At 35.8% G+C, this 19,841-nt stretch overlaps 1 protein-coding gene across 1 annotated transcript in view; it reads right to left on the bottom strand.

Annotated features, from left to right (window-relative positions):
- Window positions 1–247: 247 nt before the first annotated feature.
- The window catches only part of SPAG1 (sperm associated antigen 1), a 44,993-nt gene continuing 25,399 nt past the window's right edge, over window positions 248–19,841 (bottom strand). The window contains 9 exon segments of the mRNA XM_019471064.1: window positions 248–379; window positions 535–644; window positions 690–957; window positions 3,153–3,317; window positions 7,400–7,526; window positions 8,428–8,569; window positions 11,595–11,770; window positions 16,314–16,466; window positions 19,598–19,697. Of these exon segments, the coding sequence (XP_019326609.1) occupies window positions 248–379; window positions 535–644; window positions 690–957; window positions 3,153–3,317; window positions 7,400–7,526; window positions 8,428–8,569; window positions 11,595–11,770; window positions 16,314–16,466; window positions 19,598–19,697 (1,373 nt within the window).

Raw genomic sequence — 19,841 nt, 5'->3', positions numbered from 1 at the left:
ATCAGTATGCCAAATAACACCAACTCTGTTACTGAACACAAAGACATGCATTAAATTCTAGAAATTAAAAATGTATACAACTGCAAGAAAAAAAGAGCAGCAAGTTTTAAATGTGCATATGTTGTCAAAACAAAATAGAATTCAAACAGTCCGGGTAAAGACCCACTTCAACCCATGCAAGTCTGCAGAGTTCACATCCATCTTATAAACATGAACTATATGCATGCAACTAATAAATTTTAACTTCTTAAAGTTCATAAACCTTTTTAAGGCTCTTAAGATCTTCCAAAGAGTACTGATGATTCTGGTTTTCTGAAAGTAAGTCAAACAGTTGCTGAACCTGTTCTTTTTCGTTTTTACTAAGAAGAGCCAGCACCACCTGAAAAAACAGGTTATTTTAAAATCAGCACAGGTTGATTGAAAATCATAGTATTTGACAGAGATACAAAATCAGTGTATCATTTCATTTTAAGATATGAAAATTTCACTTAAGTTTCTGTTCAACTTAAGTACGCATTCAATCTAGGTTCTTACCTTAAATCTTTCTGCTTTGCTCAAGTAGAAAAGGTGCTGATATACAAGGCCAGGATCTTTTCCAAGTACGTAATATTCCAACGACTGGATAAAGATCACAAGGATTTCTCCTTCAAGTTTGTTACTTAGCAGCATTGGCAGTTTTTTTGGATCACCTTCAAGTTTGTTACTTAGCAGCATTGGCCCTTTTTTTGGATCGGTAATTGTTAAAAGATCTGCACACGCAGCTTTATCCTTATTGGTATTCACTGCATTTATAATCTGACCAAAGTCATAAGCATTAGATGGCTCAGAAATGTGCAGTTTCTCAGAGGTCTTCAGTGGCTCACAATTTTGAACTGTTTCCTTAGAAGTAACATGATCAGTCACAACATCTTCTGATGTAGAAAACTGTCTCTCCTCCTGTTCATCAGATTCAGTCACCTTCACAAAGAAAATGGCAACAAATCATTTTAATGTGGACATACAGATAATCTGAAGCTTCATAAACTGCATGCATATATCCATCAATAATGTCACTAAATTAAAGTTCGCATTTTACTCTTCATAAAAGAAAGGCACCTATGTTCTTTTATGTCCTGCTTCCCACCAGAACAGCACCTCTCTCATTCATCTTTAAAGGTTTGTAGTCAAAAGTGTGTATTTCACATTTCCTTTCACTGCTTGGCACTCCGCTATAGAAAGACAACTGAAGACCACTGAGAGAAAGCTAAGGAGGACTGTATCCATATATTAAATGTGAAGTTGCAGAAGATAAGCAGAACTGAAGTCAAGTCACCAGATACCCATGTTTCATTTCACTGCTGTGCCTTCAGAATAATACAGGTATATGGCAGCTGTATCAGGTTGCTGTTTGGAGTCTCGCTGTGGAAGGAGAAAGCTCAGCATGGCCTAACTGCCTGAATGCCCACTTAACTTCTCCAGAGTTTGCAGCCTGTATCGAATTTCATGAATCAGTCGCTAGAAAATTAACCATGGGTTCCACTACATTTGCTAAAATCCATTTCAAGCTATTAAGAGTTGTGGAATTAGTATAAACTGACTAAAACTCATTGAACGGGGTCTCTTCAACGGTTGCCAAGTTTTTCGGAAAGTCTGGAGAGACTGTATTGCATAGTACAGCGTTGTGCTGGCATCTAGATTAGTCATTTTTGGAAAATACTGCATTGGGCTCATAGACATTTTGTTCTATTTTTTCAACAACCCTTATTATCAAAAGAGAAATCTTGACTGTCTTCTATATAATTATAGCTTGATTAAAATGGAATAATAATGATAAATCCTGGTTTCTAATCAAATTTTCCTTACTTTTATTTGCAGTCTGTTTTCATAGAACTACCTTGTACTACAGCAGGTAAGATGGGGAAGGCTCTCTAAGGGGGCAGCTGTAACTATGATAGCAAACATAAATGCTTCCTGCCCCACCCCTGGAAAAATGACCACTGCCAGTAATGTAGTTAGCTGAACAATGCTGTCACTTCCCAAACCTCCTCTAAACACTTTCCAGGTCCCTTTGTTTGTCACAACTCAGAGCTTAACTAACACTATAGCCGGCTTACACCAGTTACATAAAATGCCATGAACTCGTGACAATGTGGTGTTTCAATAAAACAAGCTGTTTCTATATTAGTAACTGCAGTTTCCATTATACCACCATTTTGAAATTACATGATCAAATTACAGTATCACTGTATAATACTGTACAGACTGGTAAACTATGTATTTTAACGATATATTTTAAACTGAAAAGGGACACCCCACCAGTTACATAAAATGCCATGAACTCGTGACAATGTGGTGTTTCAATAAAACAAGCTGTTTCTATATTAGTAACTGCAGTTTCCATTATACCACCATTTTGAAATTACATGATCAAATTACAGTATCACTGTATAATACTGTACAGACTGGTAAACTATGTATTTTAACGATATATTTTAAACTGAAAAGGGACACCCCCCCCCCACACACACATTCTTAAAAGACCAGCAAAGTTATAATCCAAAAATACCAGATGACTGAGAAAATCCTTTTATCGCCTAATTCTACCCAGAACTCTGCAAGGCTAACATTTTGATCCAGTACATAACATTACATCATGTATTTCTTTCATAAGATCCTACAGATATTTTACCCACACTCTTGCTCTTTAAGGCAAGATTTCAGTCTTCAGACCAGTAACTTTACTACTAGCACAAGTAGTAGTCATTGTCAGCACACTGTCAGCACACCTGCTGACAATGAACCTTTGCCAGCACAGCCCCAGGGGCTTCCCAAGTAGTACAGACTTTAAAAGCAAAACTGCTATTTGACAGCTGTATTCTGTAAAACAGTTTTTGTTTACAAGGAGCATATCCTCAAGTTTAGTGCCACCTAAATGTACTTTTTTCCATTTCTGCTGAATACACTTCAAGGAAGTCCAAGCTTTACTATAGAACCTAATGGATGCCAAACACATCAAATGCAAGAATCCTCCAATATGCCCTCAAAATAACATGAAAAATACAACCCTACCAAAAAAAAGTGTAGAGCTAACAAGTGCAAAACAAAAGCTTTAATATTATCTCTTCAAATGTGTGGCTTCTGTACTGCCTGCTGTTAAAAATGAACAGGTATACCTCTTGTATGGTTATTTTCTTCCTTTGCTTTTGCTGACCACCAACTACAGCGCTGCTGTCAAGGTTAAGCAGTTGGGTTATCTCCTCTAGTTCCTTTTTTGCTTCAAGAACATTTGGATCTATTAGAAGTACTCTGTTGAAATCATCAACACTGGCTTGATAATTCTGGAAGTAGAAGGGAAAATATTTGTTTTCATAAACACACCACTAGAAAAATAAATTAGAATTACCATATGGCCCTTTACAATTAAGAAAAATAAAAATGCTAGGATGTTGACATTAAATAGAAAAAAATAATCTAAATACAGTGTAATTTCATTAGAGGGGAAAAAAGGAAACTGAGGATGAGTTCCAGTTAGTATTTTGCAACTAAATACTTCCATATTAAATATGTAATATGAAATTGTTTATTCTGAGAAACGTATTCCCTGTATCAGAGAACAGATTATTGAAGACTGCTGCTTTTAAGCATAATTGCTTACAGTGTAACACTTCCTCAAGATTAATATAATGTGAGCCCATCAACAGTCTGCGTACTAGCTTTGCCAATAGAAGAGAGTTAAATTAAGCTTAGATTAAAAATATACCTAATCTTCCTGTGCTTCAATCCAATAGACCATCTCTTACAGTTTAAGAAGGGAAATTTTTGGTTATACTTGAGAAGACTGGGATTACATTATGAACTCTGGGACAAACAACAGGATTAGAAGGACAAACATAGTGATAAGAGTGGCATTAGGACATAGTTCCTCAATCATCAGTCTTGTCATTTGTTTAATGTTTTTATTTCAAATTTTGACATTAGGAATTATGATTTTTTAGACTAAATTTTCTGGAGAGACAAAGTTAATAGCGTCAATTCTGAGGAAGACTGGAATATCACATAGAAAAATCAAGACACCTTGAGGACTAGAGTATCAAAAATAAGGATGAAATGTAACAGTAAACAGTAAAAGACCATGCAGACAGTAAAAGCTCAACATAATTTCTTTGTCTGAGGGACCTAATATTTCTTCTGTTCCCAAGCAGTATCATAAGGTTACTATAAGTCATTCATATATCATGAAAATAATCCTCATGTACCAGCTGAGGTACTTCCTCAGCATCTCAACTGTAATGGGCCAAGGCCAACTGTATGAGGTTCAACAAGGACAAGTGCCGGGTCCTGCACTTCGGCCACAACAACCCCATGCAGCGCTACAGGCTTGGGGAAGAGTGGCTGGAAAGCTGCCTGGCGGAAAAGGACCTGGGGGTGTTGGTTGACAGCCGGCTGAACATGAGCCGGCAGTGTGCCCAGGCGGCCAAGAAGGTCAATGGCATCCTGGCCTGTATCAGAAATAGTGTGGCCAGCAGGAGTAGGGAAGTGATCGTGCCCCTGTACTTGGCACTGGTGAGGCCACACCTCAAATACTGTGTTCAGTTGTGGGCCCCTCACTACAAGAAGGATGTTGAGGTGCTGGAGCGTGTCCAGAGAAGGGCAACGAGGCTGGTGAGGGGTCTGGAGAACAAGTCTTATGAGGAGCGGCTAAGGGAACTGGGGATGTTTAGCCTGGAGAAAAGGAGGCTGAGGGGAGACCTCATCGCTCTCTACAACTCCCTGAAAGGAGGTTGTAGCGAGGTGGGTGTTGGTCTCTTCTTCCAAGTAACTAGCGATAGGACGAGAGGAAACGGCCTCAAGTTGCACCAGGGGAGGTTTAGATTGGACATGAGGAAAAATGTCTTTACTGAAAGAGTGGTTAAACATTGGAACAGGCTGCTCAGGGAAGTGGTTGAGTCCCCATCCCTGGAAGTATTTAAAAGATGTGTAGATGCGGCGCTTAGGGACATGGTTTAGGGGGCATGGTGGTGTTGGGTTGACGGTTGGACTCGATGATCTTAGAGGTCTTTTCCAACCTTAATGATTCTATGATAATAAAAGCACTAGTGTACAAGTCACTCATATTCTCTTTCCTACGTGGAATATTTTGTTCCACACCAACAACCAGTATTCAAGGTGCAGAGAGGTTGCGCTAAGTCTGTAAGTGAACTGAAGTCTGCTATATCATGAAAGAAGAGTAAGAGAACTAGAATTATTTAGCCTTAGCAAATGAATGCAGAAAGGAGGCAGATTGCTTTCATCAAAAACCAGCTACTAATTAAGCTAAACCATTTGAATTACAGATGTGAAGATTCACAACTACAGATAAATAAGATTCTGAAACAGACTTCTGAAAATGATCACAAGGGCCAGCAACCAGCCAGCCCTCCTGGATTTAAAACTGCAGCCTGCCAGACTTCTCAACAAAAATCATACCATATGGTTGTACCCATAGGCAAGAGACTGGACTATCAGCTGTAGAAGATGCGGTCCAGGGTCCTGTGTCCTATGTTATAGGCCTAATTCATCACACCAGCATGACTTTTTCCTGATCTTCCCTTAACTACATCTCAGTAAATCTATAAAAACAAACCTCATTTACTACATTAAATTCCACTGCAGCTTCTGTGGTTAAATATCTGGATATTTATATACAAACAACACTTCCCAGCTTAGTTACGTCTTTGCCAAACTACATGCTTTTAGCTCTTAAAATTTTTCATTACAGAGTCATTTGTCAACCCCAAATCATTTCTGTTGCTTTCTCTGGTTTTACGAATCACTCACATCCCTGGAATTCGCAATAATGAAGGCATTAAATCCAACCACAACAAAACATTTTGGGAGTCCCCAGCTCAGACTGTTCTGAAGGAATCCATTAACAGTATGTTTCAGGTTATGTCTTCAATAATACAAAAATAGTAATTTTTTCCAGGATATTCAAAAAAGCAGAAGTTATTTCACCGATTCTTGACATTCTTTACTAGTACATAAGTCCCTTTTTTTGACCGGTAGAATCACTATATACCTTTGCTCATATTTATACTAATTTTTTATCAACTTCAACAACATAAGGTTACAGATGATTAATACCAGGTAGCTTGGAACAGTTACAGAAAAGATTTTACACAAAATTAAGACTTTTCACCTTCTCTGAAAATTAAAGGAAACTTTCAAAATTTCATAGCTACTGTAACAGAGGAACAAATTTATCATAAAAAAAAGATCCCATGGTTCCTAAGACTTGCATTTGGAATTCTAACACAGAGTGAGAACAGGCTACTATACTGCTATGCACAAACAGGTTGTCCTCAGGTGATCTGTAAGCTGAGAGACAATCAGGTAATTTTTTGTTAAGGCATCAAACATAATGGAGGTCTGAGGTAAGTATTCATTTGACAGACACTGCTGGAACTTGGTGGACACTTGGAGTGATCACCTCCAGTTATAAAGAGCAACATGGGAGAAAGCACTTAGGATGCTTCTTTAAAGACACTTGTAAAATTTAAGACAAGGTAGATGATGATAGCTGCCATCATGAGCCAACAGAAGTGAGAAGCTGATCATTCAATACCAGGTAAGAGCTGACAGGTAGGGTAAGGATTGCTATGAAAGAATTACAAAGTGTAGAGGCTAATTAACATCACTGAAGAAGGGGAACCAGAGGGATGGACAAAAGGAACGACATAGTTCAAGTGATGGAACACGAGATTTGCAGTCACATTCAGGATTAATATGAGCAATATAAATCTGCATTTATGAAGATAAGGTAAAAGGATACTCAAAAAAACTGTAAGATGAGCACAGTACAGACACCACCACCACTGTGTAGATGGAAAAGGTTGAGCCCCGACACTGTCCACAGAGTGAGGAAGTAGATTACTGACAAAGGTTCCTAACACGTTTGGAGAAGGAAGAGAGTAGAACAAAGATAATTAAAACCCTGGTTTAATATGACAAGCACTCAAATATGAGCAGATGCCAAAAGACAGCTTGAGATTTTAGTTTGGACAGATGAAGACAGTTTTGGAGAGAAACCATTTGTCATTAGCAAAGATATAGTAAACATCTTGACAGAAAAAACAGACTGGGATACCCAGAAGAATATTAGAACAGAGTTGAAACTTGCTTAACCAATCTCCAGTCAAACCTCATTTATTCCAATATTCTTGTATTTTCTCAAATTATTACAAGTCAACATGCAGGTTTTTATATTGCAAAAATATTTATATAATATTTATGCATACCTAATGCTCTACAAAGTAATAAATCGTCAGCACTGCATACTTTGTTTGTATTCACCCATCGACTCCAGCTACCTGATTGCCTTTGAAGAGGATAAGCAAGTTTAGAAGTGCTTAAGAATACCTGCCACGGTCTTTTTCCTCACCTGTAATCCTTTGTATGCTAGTGCTCTTCTATAAAAAGCTTTAATATTAGAATCTTATTTCTGAAGAACATGATCACAATCCTGCTTAGCCTCTTCATATTTATACAGTTTCAAGTAACAGAGAGCTCTAACACAGAAAAACAGAATACACTGCAATATAAGTAAATTCTACAGTGCTGTAGTGCCACAGTATCTGACTTATGTTAATTACAATACTTCACACACTTCAGTCTCAATGTGGTATTTTTTAAAGTACATCAAAACCGGTAAGTATTAATAACATCACTGGATGGATTTAGAGAGGGCCAATTCCTGCAATAAAAGTCAAAATTAAAGTATGACTAATGCCTGAAGTTAGGCAGATATGTAAGTATTTTAAAAGCAGAGCCTATGTTAGTATAATATAATAGTATAGTAGTGGATATAGTATGGATTTTATACAGCCATTCTGGGAAAAAAAGTGCTCTAGATTAAATAAGCAATACTGCTTTCTGCACCTAATTATTACTTGGAAGGCTCCTATTCAAGTACTGGCCTAATCAAATCCTTCTTAGTTTGTGAAAGCCGATAAGATTACAGCATAAAGAATTATGCTGCAGAATTAGGCCAACCTTTAAAATAATGCTGTTGTATGACCATGCTCCTACTTTTCTCAAAATGTAAGTTTTCTCTGAATTATTGCTCTTCATATTTGAGATACTGCTATTGCACGTTAGTTTTTAACTAAAATCATACCAGTATTCTCAAAAAATGCTGCAAAATGCTATGCTAATTATAACTTTTACTATTGCTTACTCTATTGAAATAAAGATTTTAATATATATATCAGTGACATTAATACTTGCTCCCCTTGGAAAGTAATGCAATTTAACAAAAAATCAGATTTGCTATTAAAAACACTCATCAAGTGGGAAAAAAAAAAATCCTTTTTTTACAACAGTAACTGAAGTGATGAAAAATCTCTATTTCCAGTGAGAAAATACAACTATTGTTATCCCACAAAGTGAGGTTAGATTTTGGATCTTTACCTGTTAGTGTAGATTGTACATTCCTTGGTATTTAATTTAATGCATTCGCTGTATTTATTCACAGCTTCTTCATATTTACCCTTTTTTACAAAATCATTCCCTTCATTTTTTAATGTCTTGAACTTCTCCTCAGCTTTCTCACCTGCATTACAAAAGGATCACAGTGTTACATAAGAACGTCAGTTCATTAACGGTGGCTGAATTATCTACCCAGACTAAGAATAAATGTCTGGCATCTGGAGTATCTTTATCAGTCTGCACATTGCCATTTCTGTCCCAGATCTCCCCGCTGCTCTAAGAAAGGCAAAAACTACCACATACACACATTTGGCACAACACATACTTCCCCATGCACCAGGGTAACTATTTTGATGAAAATAACAGGAATGCAACAGACAGCTCTACACGTTCATCTCCTTCTGTCTACCCCTTCTGTGTGTTAGAGAGGGACTATATATCTCCACTGAGATACCAGTTTTATTTACAATAGTGGAGATCTAATCAGCAGGATTAATGGCCTTCTAGATCTCCACCGTCACACCAAGGTAGCCATAATTTCATCTAATATTCTTTCTGCAAGCAACTACCTATCACAATTACTATGCTAAACTGACAATGACAAACAAATCATCACATCAGTAGTGATACATCAGTAATATTCTGTTAATAATTATTTATAAAAGATGCTTCAAGGAACCTGAAAACACCTAACTATACTTTTTAAAATTAATAATTAATATTGTGTTTTTCCATAATTGTCTATCCTTCTAAACTCCACATCATTTGCTGCATATGCTTCCAGGTTAGACTACAATTTTTAGCTATGTTTGCACTGGAAATCCTGACTGCAGTTTCATGGCTCTGTTGTGAGCAAACGATAATTAGTAACATAGCTCTAAGCCAATCATAATGGAAATATCTACTTTTTGTACCTTGCTAAAGAATATGAGCCCCTTGTCAAGCGTCAGGTTTTAAACACTGTATATAACCAGATAATTTTAACCAATAATTTAACTCAGCAAGTTCTTTTATAAAAACATGGCAGTCTCCTATGCCAGAAAACTACACATGGACTTGGGGGAAAAAAAATAAGTAACGACCTGAAACCAGAACAGACTTATGCAAGAAACACAACTAAATTACAACTCAAGTTTTAGGACACAAAAAACAACAGACAATTGTTGCAAAAGTGTCAGCCAACAGTAAAGTTTAACTACTGACTGAACATTATTGCCGGCACGCTTCCAGCACCAGCCATCACTGTCAGGTCCCACTGATTTAGTATAGGCCCGAGAAGGCAACCACAACCTTAGAGTCAGCCTTCAGTGAAGAAAATGGTTACACAGCCTTCATTTAATATTTCTAAAAACAAAGCCTAACCAAAGCCCACTCTATTTGAAATAGATCAAGACGTGTTTTGCATCAAAATGCCGCAGAGCACACTTCACGAAGACAGTGATGACCAGTTTCGTTAACTTTCATAACAGGCTAAACATGATCACTAGTGTTCTCAGGAGCTGCTTGGCTGTGTACTTTTCACTACGATGATCTTCAAATTCTCTCTCTTAACAAAGTTACACAAGGTTATATAGATCCAAATTTACTACTTAAATTGAAATAAAAATCCAACAAGTTGTATTCTTTCATAACAGAAGAAGTCTGGAGTACAATCAGTATAACAAAAAGCACTTTTCAAGCTAAGCATTTATGTTTCAATAGCAATAATCGTGCAAGATACCAGTTTGCTACTTCATTTAAAAAACCCAAAAGTTAAAACCAATTTCTGCCCAATCCTTAAGAGTGATGAATCAGTAATGACATGTACTGATAACTGTAATGAAAATACTTGTCACTGGACATTTTAGAAAGTAAAGGTTTTATCAATTTAATTGAGCTTAAATTATACATCAACATGCCTCATGTTTCTTAAATGAAAAACAATTTTCTGTAGCATTACTGAAGTTTAGTATGCACTACTATTCAAATCATATATAAACCATGCTATTACAAGTTTCTAGAACTGTGTCTTATTCTCGAGAAAAACATCCAATTCTCAGAAACGCACGTATTTGCAAGTTGTCTGTTGTTTTACATCAGGTACAAATAAATTCAATGCTATCTGAAAGATCATTTTGAAGTCATTAAATCTGTAGTGCCCAAAAGCGCAGATTATTTGAGGACATGCATTATTGCAGTAATGCATTATGAACAGATAACCCTATCACTGCTACGTATTTGGCCAGCAACCCAGTTATGCATTGCAGCCTCCTCTATGTTAATTAAGGGGAGATTATCTTCAGCACTACTTTTCTTTATACTGAAATAAACTCAAAGGGGAACAAATTAATAGTCAAGTAAGAGTAAAAAATGATACAGTTACGGTCTTTGCAAGAAGAATGTTTAATGTCAATAAAAACTGAATCAGAAAGGTTCCTTCATCTGATTTACTGGAGGAGAAAAATAGAAAATGCAATGAAGGGAAAAAAGTCAGGAGGAAGAAAGCGTCCTAAAGCAGTTAAGCACTCAGTGCTTATGTGTAAACAAGTCCAGAACTAACATCTTTGAAAGGTGACTACTAAATGGCTGCTGTCAAAGTTAGAATCCATCATTAAAAAAAAAAAAAAAAATTAAAAAAATGAGAAGTGTTCTTCTATAGCCCATTTCACTAACTACTGGCCACCTAGAAGGCTACCTACCCTTCCTCTTCTGAAGAGCTGCGTAATGCTTTCATGAACAATTAAATGACAGCTACAGATTATGCAGCTGATGATGTTACTGAGGTTGGGTGTTTGTTTGGGTGGTGTTTTTTGGGGGGAAAACTGTGTTATAACTATAGTATGATGTCAGGGAAACCACAGATACTTGTGATGGGACTCAATATACTGCTGATGAGAACTTCTGCTATATTTTCTTTTATTTTATATAACTTCAGAAATTACATGCTGCAAACTACGTAATTTGGCTGAAAAAAAAAATTATAACTGTGGCTCATTAAAAACACATTAAACCCAATCATGTAAATGACCATCATCTAACTTGGCTTTTCACAAAGATCTCTGATAAATATTTTCTAAAGCCGTTTCTTTGACACTATTAAAGTGTATTCCATTTTTCAATTAAAATTATTTTGGTTTTTGTATATATATATTTGCATTAGCTATACATACGATTCATCTGCAACTGTTCTTCTCTGTTGATATCTGTAGTACTTCTTGACTTATTCTCTGAAGTAAAGTTTCCTCCATCCCACCTGTGTAGCTGAGCAGCAACTGGGACAACTGGAATTGGTGCCAGTTTCTCCCTCCAACTGGGACCATCCTGATCTATTAAAGTCTTTGTTATTCTGAAAGAGAAAAGCCCCACCAACATGACTTTTCATATATTTAACTCACGCTTTAATAACTTACATCCAAATTAAATAATGAAATGTTCCAACTTTTCAAAAAACAACTGAACAATTATCCTTAAGGCTAATTTAAAACAAGATTGTTACAACAGTCAACAATATTGCACTCATTTAAGATTTAGACTTTTTCCCCTTTTTAGAGTATTTATGCTAGCATTTAGAAGGCAAGAAGCTGACTTCCTAAAGCTGACTTAGACATTTAAGCAAATGACTGATTTTGCAACTAAACGCAAGCTCTAAATGCTGCCTACCACATGCAATAAAGAAATAGGAAAAAAATTGATGTATTTATTTTGTTTACTTTTCTCAGATGTTCATAGGTGTTATTTGTAACAAGTGTAGATTACAATATCCTCAGACAAAGCGTGGTACCTAAATTTGCTAATGTCAAATGAAACCTCTTACACAACAATTCTCTAAATAACCAATGCAAATCACAAAGTAGGTATTAAGTTGCATTTTATAGAACAGTCAGAAATTCGTCAATCATTCATTCTTTATCCCCATTTAAAAATGCAAAGAAAATACATAAAAACTGTTTAGTCTTTCTTAAACCAACACACACACACATATATGTAGGTCAACTATTTCCGTACATGAGAGGTTCAATCCAAAATCCATTCAAGTGGGAGTTTCCCATTGCTGTGATACATTCTGGAGAAAGACCTAAGTAAACATAATGAGTAAAGCCATACAAGACTTCATGGTTCCATTACAATTTTTGTAGTGTTTTTTTTTAAATAAACAAATATTAACCCATGATGAGAACGAGAATAATAGCGAGATAAACTTCTAATCTCAAAATTAGCTTAGGAGTCAAGTTCAGCTGGTGATAAGTCTAATAACTACTTTAACAAGGGAAAATTCTGAATTGAGTAGTAAAGCAAGTCACATTGAGACTATAGCCAATAAACCTGAAATGTGTATATTAGGTGCATTTCCATCTAACACAGGTGTAAAAAACATACTACATGAATACACATTAAAAAAGAATTAAGAACCTCGAATGTGACATGAAGAATGAAATAGAATGAGTATAAATTACCCAATCAAGTTTTCTTGCTTAGTTTTGTTCTTTTTAAATATCTGAACAACTGCTATAGAACAAAAAAAAAAAAAGCCTCAGTATAATACTATGGCAACAGAATCAGAGCACTCAGGACCGAATTCTTTTCCCATTAGGGTCTGATAGAAAAACCAACACAAGAAGCAGCACCTGTCCTCATCTTCTTTATTGTGAAACAGGAATTACGAAAATATTTTAAAGAACGATATAGACTAAAAAGGCTGTTTGTAGAGCTATATAATGTGTGATTTTTATGTATTACATAATGCTGCATGAACCATACTATTTCTTATATTTTTTAATTGAAAGTAACTTTCGTCATACACAGAATATCACATTTCGTAGTATTATCTAGTCGCTTTATTTGTTTTCTAAGTGAACAAGAAGAGTATTTTTCTGTGTGTTAGCTGCATATGCCCTTCCAGGGGGCATACACTCTACCTGTATCATTACTAAGCACTATTTTATAGGACATACCAACAAAGCAGCTTGTCCAAGTTCTGTTTTGCTCTAATTTTACTAAAACTTTAGTTTTTTTAATGATGGTCTGAATTCAATTGTTAAGAAAAATGTGGCACACCATCATAAATTAATCAGCCCTAAGATGTACTTACGTTATTTTACTAGAGAACAAAACTGTACACTTCATATGAAAAAGTCAATTCATTACATTTAGGTATTTCCCATAGAAAGTAACAGAATAATTCTACAGTAAACCACTGTCCCATTGACTTCCTGTTTAATTTTTCTCCATTTATCATAACGGGCTTAAGTCGCACAAAAAAACTGGTCTAATACATCAAAATCAACAGAAAGAATCCTGCAGTCTGACGATCGATTGATTTCTTGTAATATAATAATCTAAGAATAGTCTTTTGCAAAAATGCATACCTGTGTGCCATAGTTAGTTTAAAAAGCACAGGTATCTCATGAAAAAGCCGGGACAAATACACTCGTTCCCCACAAATACACTCGTTCCCCACCATCGACACCCTAACTCGACCCAACAATCTTGCAGTTTTGGAGTTTACCACAAATTTATTTGTACAGCACAATACTCATATGGGACTTTGTAATAAAAGCTCCCAAGCTATCTAATGCAATTTGCTAAATGACATTAAAGAACTTGAGACAACTGGAATGAAACTTCAAATTCAGTAAATGGAAATACATAAACATATTGCCCCACATTAGAGCTTCTGTATTTCTAACAGCGAAAAGCAAATAATAAAACACTCAACAGGAAATCAAAATATACAAAGTAGGAAATTCATGGATGTTCACAAAGCTAGGTAAATGCCACTAATTAAAAGCGTGCTTGAAATGCATTTTCCTGTGACTTGGCACACACCATTAAAAGAAACAGTCCTTCTAATTTATCTAAATATCACCTTAGGATAACCAATAAAAGACACAATTCAACATCATCTAACCAACATGATAAATACTCAAATAACTGTTTATACTTGTTTTCAGTTGACTTTTCATAAAAATACATACTTACATTCTTAATTATTTCCTTTTGATTGCAAAATGATCAGGTAAAGGCTTTATATTATCAGGTAAAGGCTTTGTATTAAAAATTCTACTTGTCTTTTACGTGAGAATTATTAGAAACATGAGACACATGAGACTGAACACTCGTTCAATTCTAAGATTTTTGGAAAACCTGCTTGTTTAGGTAAGTACAGAAAGACAAGCCTTAACATGATTTATCAAACCCACCCCGAGACAAAAGTAGGATGATGAGTTTTTCCTGTCAGCTTCCTACAGTATCACCATCCAATTTCCCGCAGGAACTTAAAACCAAAGACATCGCCAATAAAAGCAGGTTGTTAAGACCTGATATTCCTAATATAAAAAAAATTTAAATTACATTTTGGGGTTGTCCCCTTAAGTTAAAAAGCAGTAGAGTAACAATCATTTTTTTGTTAGAATTCATTTTAAAAAGGTCTGTTACTTTAGAAATGAAAAATAATACTTTGATAAACAATTTCAATTTAATTCATAAATGATAAAATATTAAAAATTAAATTATAGTAAAAGTTCGATTACGCAGGAGGTCTATGCTTTAGAAACTAAGAATTTGCAAGCAAAAATGAATTACCAGCAGAAGAGAAGAAGGAAGAAGCAGCTGAAATAAGGTGATGGGTTGCCAGGGAGGAAAGAGCAATGAGCAGTGAAGCTAAAAACATAAGGAAGGCCTAGAGAGGAGAAAAGGAAGAGTGTTAAGGGGAAAAAAAGGAAATAAGCTTATTTCTAAGCAAGTTACAAGTCAAGGAGAAATATGAAAAGAGTACCTGCAGATAAAATAAGCCAAGAAGATTAAAAAAAAAGTATAATAATCACACAGATACCAGGATGAGCAGTTATCTCACCAATCCAAGTACTCTATTATCAGCGTAGATACAGGAGATCAGTAAAAATTTGTTGTGTTATCAAAAATAAGACTTCTAAGAGGACATGGTAAAGTGTCATGATCTCCTTTGGCCACCTCTGGTCAAGTAAGCAGAATTTAAAGATATTACGGACTTTTTAATGAAGTAATAATGTAAGTGCTCATGGCCTTGCCTTAAAAAGAATAAAAAGGTACTAGATTCTATTGTTAAAAGTTGCATGCGTGTGGGTTCCTGCTCAATGATTAATGGCTGCTCTGCTTTCATAAATACTTTTTTTGCCCATTAATAGAAAAGAGGAAAGAAAAGGGAATGGAAAATCCTATCATTCATGCACTTAAGTACTTAACTATATGTTAATGAGAACACAGTTACAATAGTGTGTATACACTAATTTTACACTATTAAAATATAATTATAGAAATTGAGATGTCTCTCTTGGCAGCAAAAATTAATGTTGGAAGTATTAACACAAGTTAAAAATAATATTCAGGTGGGTTTTTTTTTTTTTTTTTACACCTCTAAGCTTTGTAGACAACCACTGTATCAAGCTACTTCACTGTTTACACAACTGCAGCATACTGAAGGATTCACACTTAACATAAATCTCCAACTGCCACAGGAAGAGTGCTAACATGAAAAGGAAACAGAAACGTCAGAGAAAAGGTACGGACCTTAAAGTATTATTTTACATGGTATCATATACAAGTTCAGAAAGAAAACCAGTTGAAGCACCAGTAAAAAAAGCCTTTAAAATATTACATTTCTAAAACAGAAAGTGACCTACTGCAAATATTACATTTCTAAAACAGAAAGTGACCTACTGCTGGCAGAGGAAAACTGTGAAGCTATGGGAAAACAACTAAATGAAACAGCCAGTCCTCTAGTTGTAACGCACTCATTCTGATGACCCTGCCTCTGAGGGATACAGAACAGAGGAAGCATGTAAAACAAACAAAATTGAATTCTGTTTTTCTATTTGGGCTGATATGAGTAGAAAATTTCTAAGTGCAGTTACCTATTAGCACTATCATTCGCTGCTTGGATGCTGCTGTCTATTTGTAGGACTGTTTTATAATCAATGTATGCCTGTCGATACCGCTCCATAGACTCATTTGCCATTGCTCGTCGTAGAAGTGGCTTAAGGGAAAATGGCTGAAGCTCCAGAGCTCTGGAGAAGACAAAGGAAAAATGCAGGGTTGAAACAGAGTAACTGAAATAATATTAATAAAACTATTTTATTATATATACAACGATACGTAACAACTTTGTGATTTCAGATGGGCCTTACAGTAACATAACCAAGGAAAATGGGACTAAGTGTTTTTTATTAATACCCTAAATGACATGCAGTTATGAAATTGTTGGTGCTTTTACTACAACTTACTCTACTCAAATCCCTATCTTCCATCTGGAAAATACTTTCATCACCAAGAAAAGACTAATGTAATGGCAGCTGTTCAAAAGCAAAAGCTGTTTTTCTTAAGTCATGTCTAGATCTATGGGGATTTCAAGTATATGGTGCTTTTGCCTACATGATTTTCAGTTGTTCTTCTTTACATGGAAGTATGCACGTAAAAAATACATTTAGTAAGACATGAATATACATCTGTCTTTTTTTGGCTTTTAGGTTTTTGCCTGTATTTTGTCTGTTTACTCTTCTGATTGTGTGCCTGGTCAACACTGAGCTCAAGCCCTGACACTGTGCAAACAGAACTCCTTCCAAACACCATGCGCTTTTCCAGCAATATGAAGCAGCAGTCCACAAAGGCTTTATTTATTAAAGACTACCTTTTATAAATCAATGATTCTTGCTAAAGAGAAAAAGATATAAACTTTGAAATACTGACATTAAGGTAAGTCTAGCCAACTAGATTTCATGGAATCATAAAGTAGTTCAGGCTGAGAGGTCCCTAGTCAACCTTCTGCTACAGGTAGGGTCAGCTCTGAGATCAGACAAGGTTGCTCAGGGCTTTATCCAGCTGGGCTTTGAAAACCTCCAAGGGAATCTCTGCACAACATCTCTGGGCAACTTGTTGCAATGCCCCCCACTGTTCATGGGGAAAAGGTTTCTCCTAATACACGGTCCGAACCTTGTGTGGTTCAATTTGCTGTTGTCTTTTATCCTCCCACAATGCACTGCCAGTAAGAGCCAGGATCCATCCTCTGGATAGTCTCCTCATAAGTACTGGCAGGCTGCTGTTAGGACCCCTGGAAGCCATTCTTCTCTAAGCTGAATAAACCCAGCTCCCATGGCCTCTCCTCTCCAGGCAAGTGCTCCAGAGTTCATAACTACCTCAGTGACACTTCACTGAACTCACTCCAGTTGATCGCTATCTTTCTTGTACTGGGGAAGCCAAAAACCGACACAGTTATCATAGATGTTGTCTAACAAGTGCTGAGTGCAAAGGGATAATCACTTCCCTCAATCCACTGGTTGTGCTCCTGTTTATAAGCCCAGGAGGCTGTTGGCTTTCTTTGCTGTAACTTGGCTTTGCACCATTACTCCTCCTAAAGCTAGAGAAACAATTATTTCTAGAATAAACATTTCCAATTTCCATTTCATAAATATTTCCAACATTCCATTTCTCTTCATGTTGCCGAATGCATTTGAAAAATACAATAGCACACATCATAGCCCCTACAAAACCTCTGCAAAAATGCTTGACGTTCTGTAACTTCGAAGAAAATTATTAATGCAACTTCAGGTTCCTAACATCAAGAATGAAGAAAAAAGCAACCATAAATAAATTCAGGGGAAGACAACAGTGCTTGAAGAATAGCATCAGTGGGAATGGAAAACTACATTTCCAGGGTAGAATGCAAAGATAATACAGCCAGGGATCAAACCACACCATAGTACTAAGTAAAATAACATTAGTGCAGAGGAGTCCTATTTCACTCTCTGTAACAAGAATCAAAGGCACTCCAAATCAGAGTCTTGAGACAAAGAGAGATCCAACAGAGGGTTTTTGATACACTTCTAAGTCCTAAATAGCTAAAACTTAATAAAAGATAAATGTTCAATACTTATTTTTATATAATGAATACAAGCACTATACCATATTTTACTTTGAAATCAAGTAACTTATTCGTAGATCATCCTTTATGTTGTGTTGCCTAGAGAAGATTTAATTGACGTTGCCTAATTCATGTGTGCTTGCAGTTTTGCAATTCTGCTTCCCAGTCTCTAAATTATTTCTACCTCTCTTGTGTTCACTAAGCATCATGGGTCCTTGTGTACCCAGAAAATACGCACGACATTAAGGACACTATCATTAAGTAGTAAGAAAATAAGCTTCCGATTGGTAAGAATACAAAACCCAAAACCTTTGTATTGCTGATTTCAGTTGAAGTCTTACATATCTCAGACCTCCTGAATAGGAAAATGTGATGGCTGTTAAGTATGCCATCCTGTTTTATCAGCCAGCTGTCTATGGTCCTGCATCTGTTTTAACAAAATATTGTTAACAAGTCAATTTTTTCAGATTACATTTTCAGAAAACTTTTCTGTCAGGTAGAATATATACAGTAAGTCAAATATTTAGTTAATACAAAGTTACGTGCATATTTATTTTTAGTTTTGGGGGTTTTTTTTAATAGTTGGGTTGTGCTGTAAAAAACCCAACTGATTAATTAATATGATTTCTAACTGTCTTGGGATCCTTTTTTGCACCTTAAGCCTCAGTCTTACTAATGCTATCTATGAAAATATAAAAAAAGACATCTAGAAATGCAGTAAGAATTTAGTGGAAGGCAGTGTTCGGAAGTTATTGAAGGTGTCTGATCCTCTCTAACTCCTGTATCCTTAAAAGCCACAATAAGCAGAAAGGAGTTCAGCTCAATTCCTGAACAGCTGTAATTACTATTTATAATTATACCAAGTATATATTTCAAAAAACAAAACAACAAACCAAAACACAGAGAACACGCACATATACACCATACATATGCTTGAAAGCAATTTCCAACACTGTGATAAGCACCTGGCTTAACAAAGCTTTTACATATAAGTTACTACAGAGCATCACTGAAGTAAGCCTGCTTTTATATTAAAAATTTTAACCCTGCTATGCATTTCTGTGTAACTGCCCTCCCACAGTAAGATAGTAAGCTAAAAGTTACTCGTTCTCTAGGTTCCATGTGATTGTTTACATAACTGACAAAGGTATCTGTCATTTAGACAGGGAACCAGGCTTTATTAAAGATTGTTCTAAGTCAAATTGCAGTAACAATCTATCAGTTAAAATGTTTAATCATCATCAGGAATGTTGTTGCTCTGCATGGGAGGTTGCAATTTACCTGTTACAATCCTGAATGCAGTCACTGCAGTTGCCTTCTTTGAGGTAACATGCTGCTCTGTTTGAGTACAAGATACTTAAATCATCTGGACTTTGTTCTCCTGAAAGAAGTTACAATTAAAATCAAAGATCATTACTAAAATGACATTTAAGAATTAAAGACTTGCATACTGTAAAGTGCACTGCAGTGATGCAGTTTGCTGACAACGCAAAGCTGTAAGGAGCTTTCCTTCATCATGTCACCT

The sequence above is a fragment of the Aptenodytes forsteri genome, unplaced genomic scaffold (genome assembly GCF_000699145.1).
Source record: "Aptenodytes forsteri isolate BGI_AS27 unplaced genomic scaffold, ASM69914v1 Scaffold208, whole genome shotgun sequence".
Classification (NCBI taxonomy): Eukaryota; Metazoa; Chordata; class Aves; order Sphenisciformes; family Spheniscidae; genus Aptenodytes; species Aptenodytes forsteri.
Note: the sequence above shows the minus strand (reverse complement) of the source record. Positions and strands in the feature narration are given on the sequence as shown.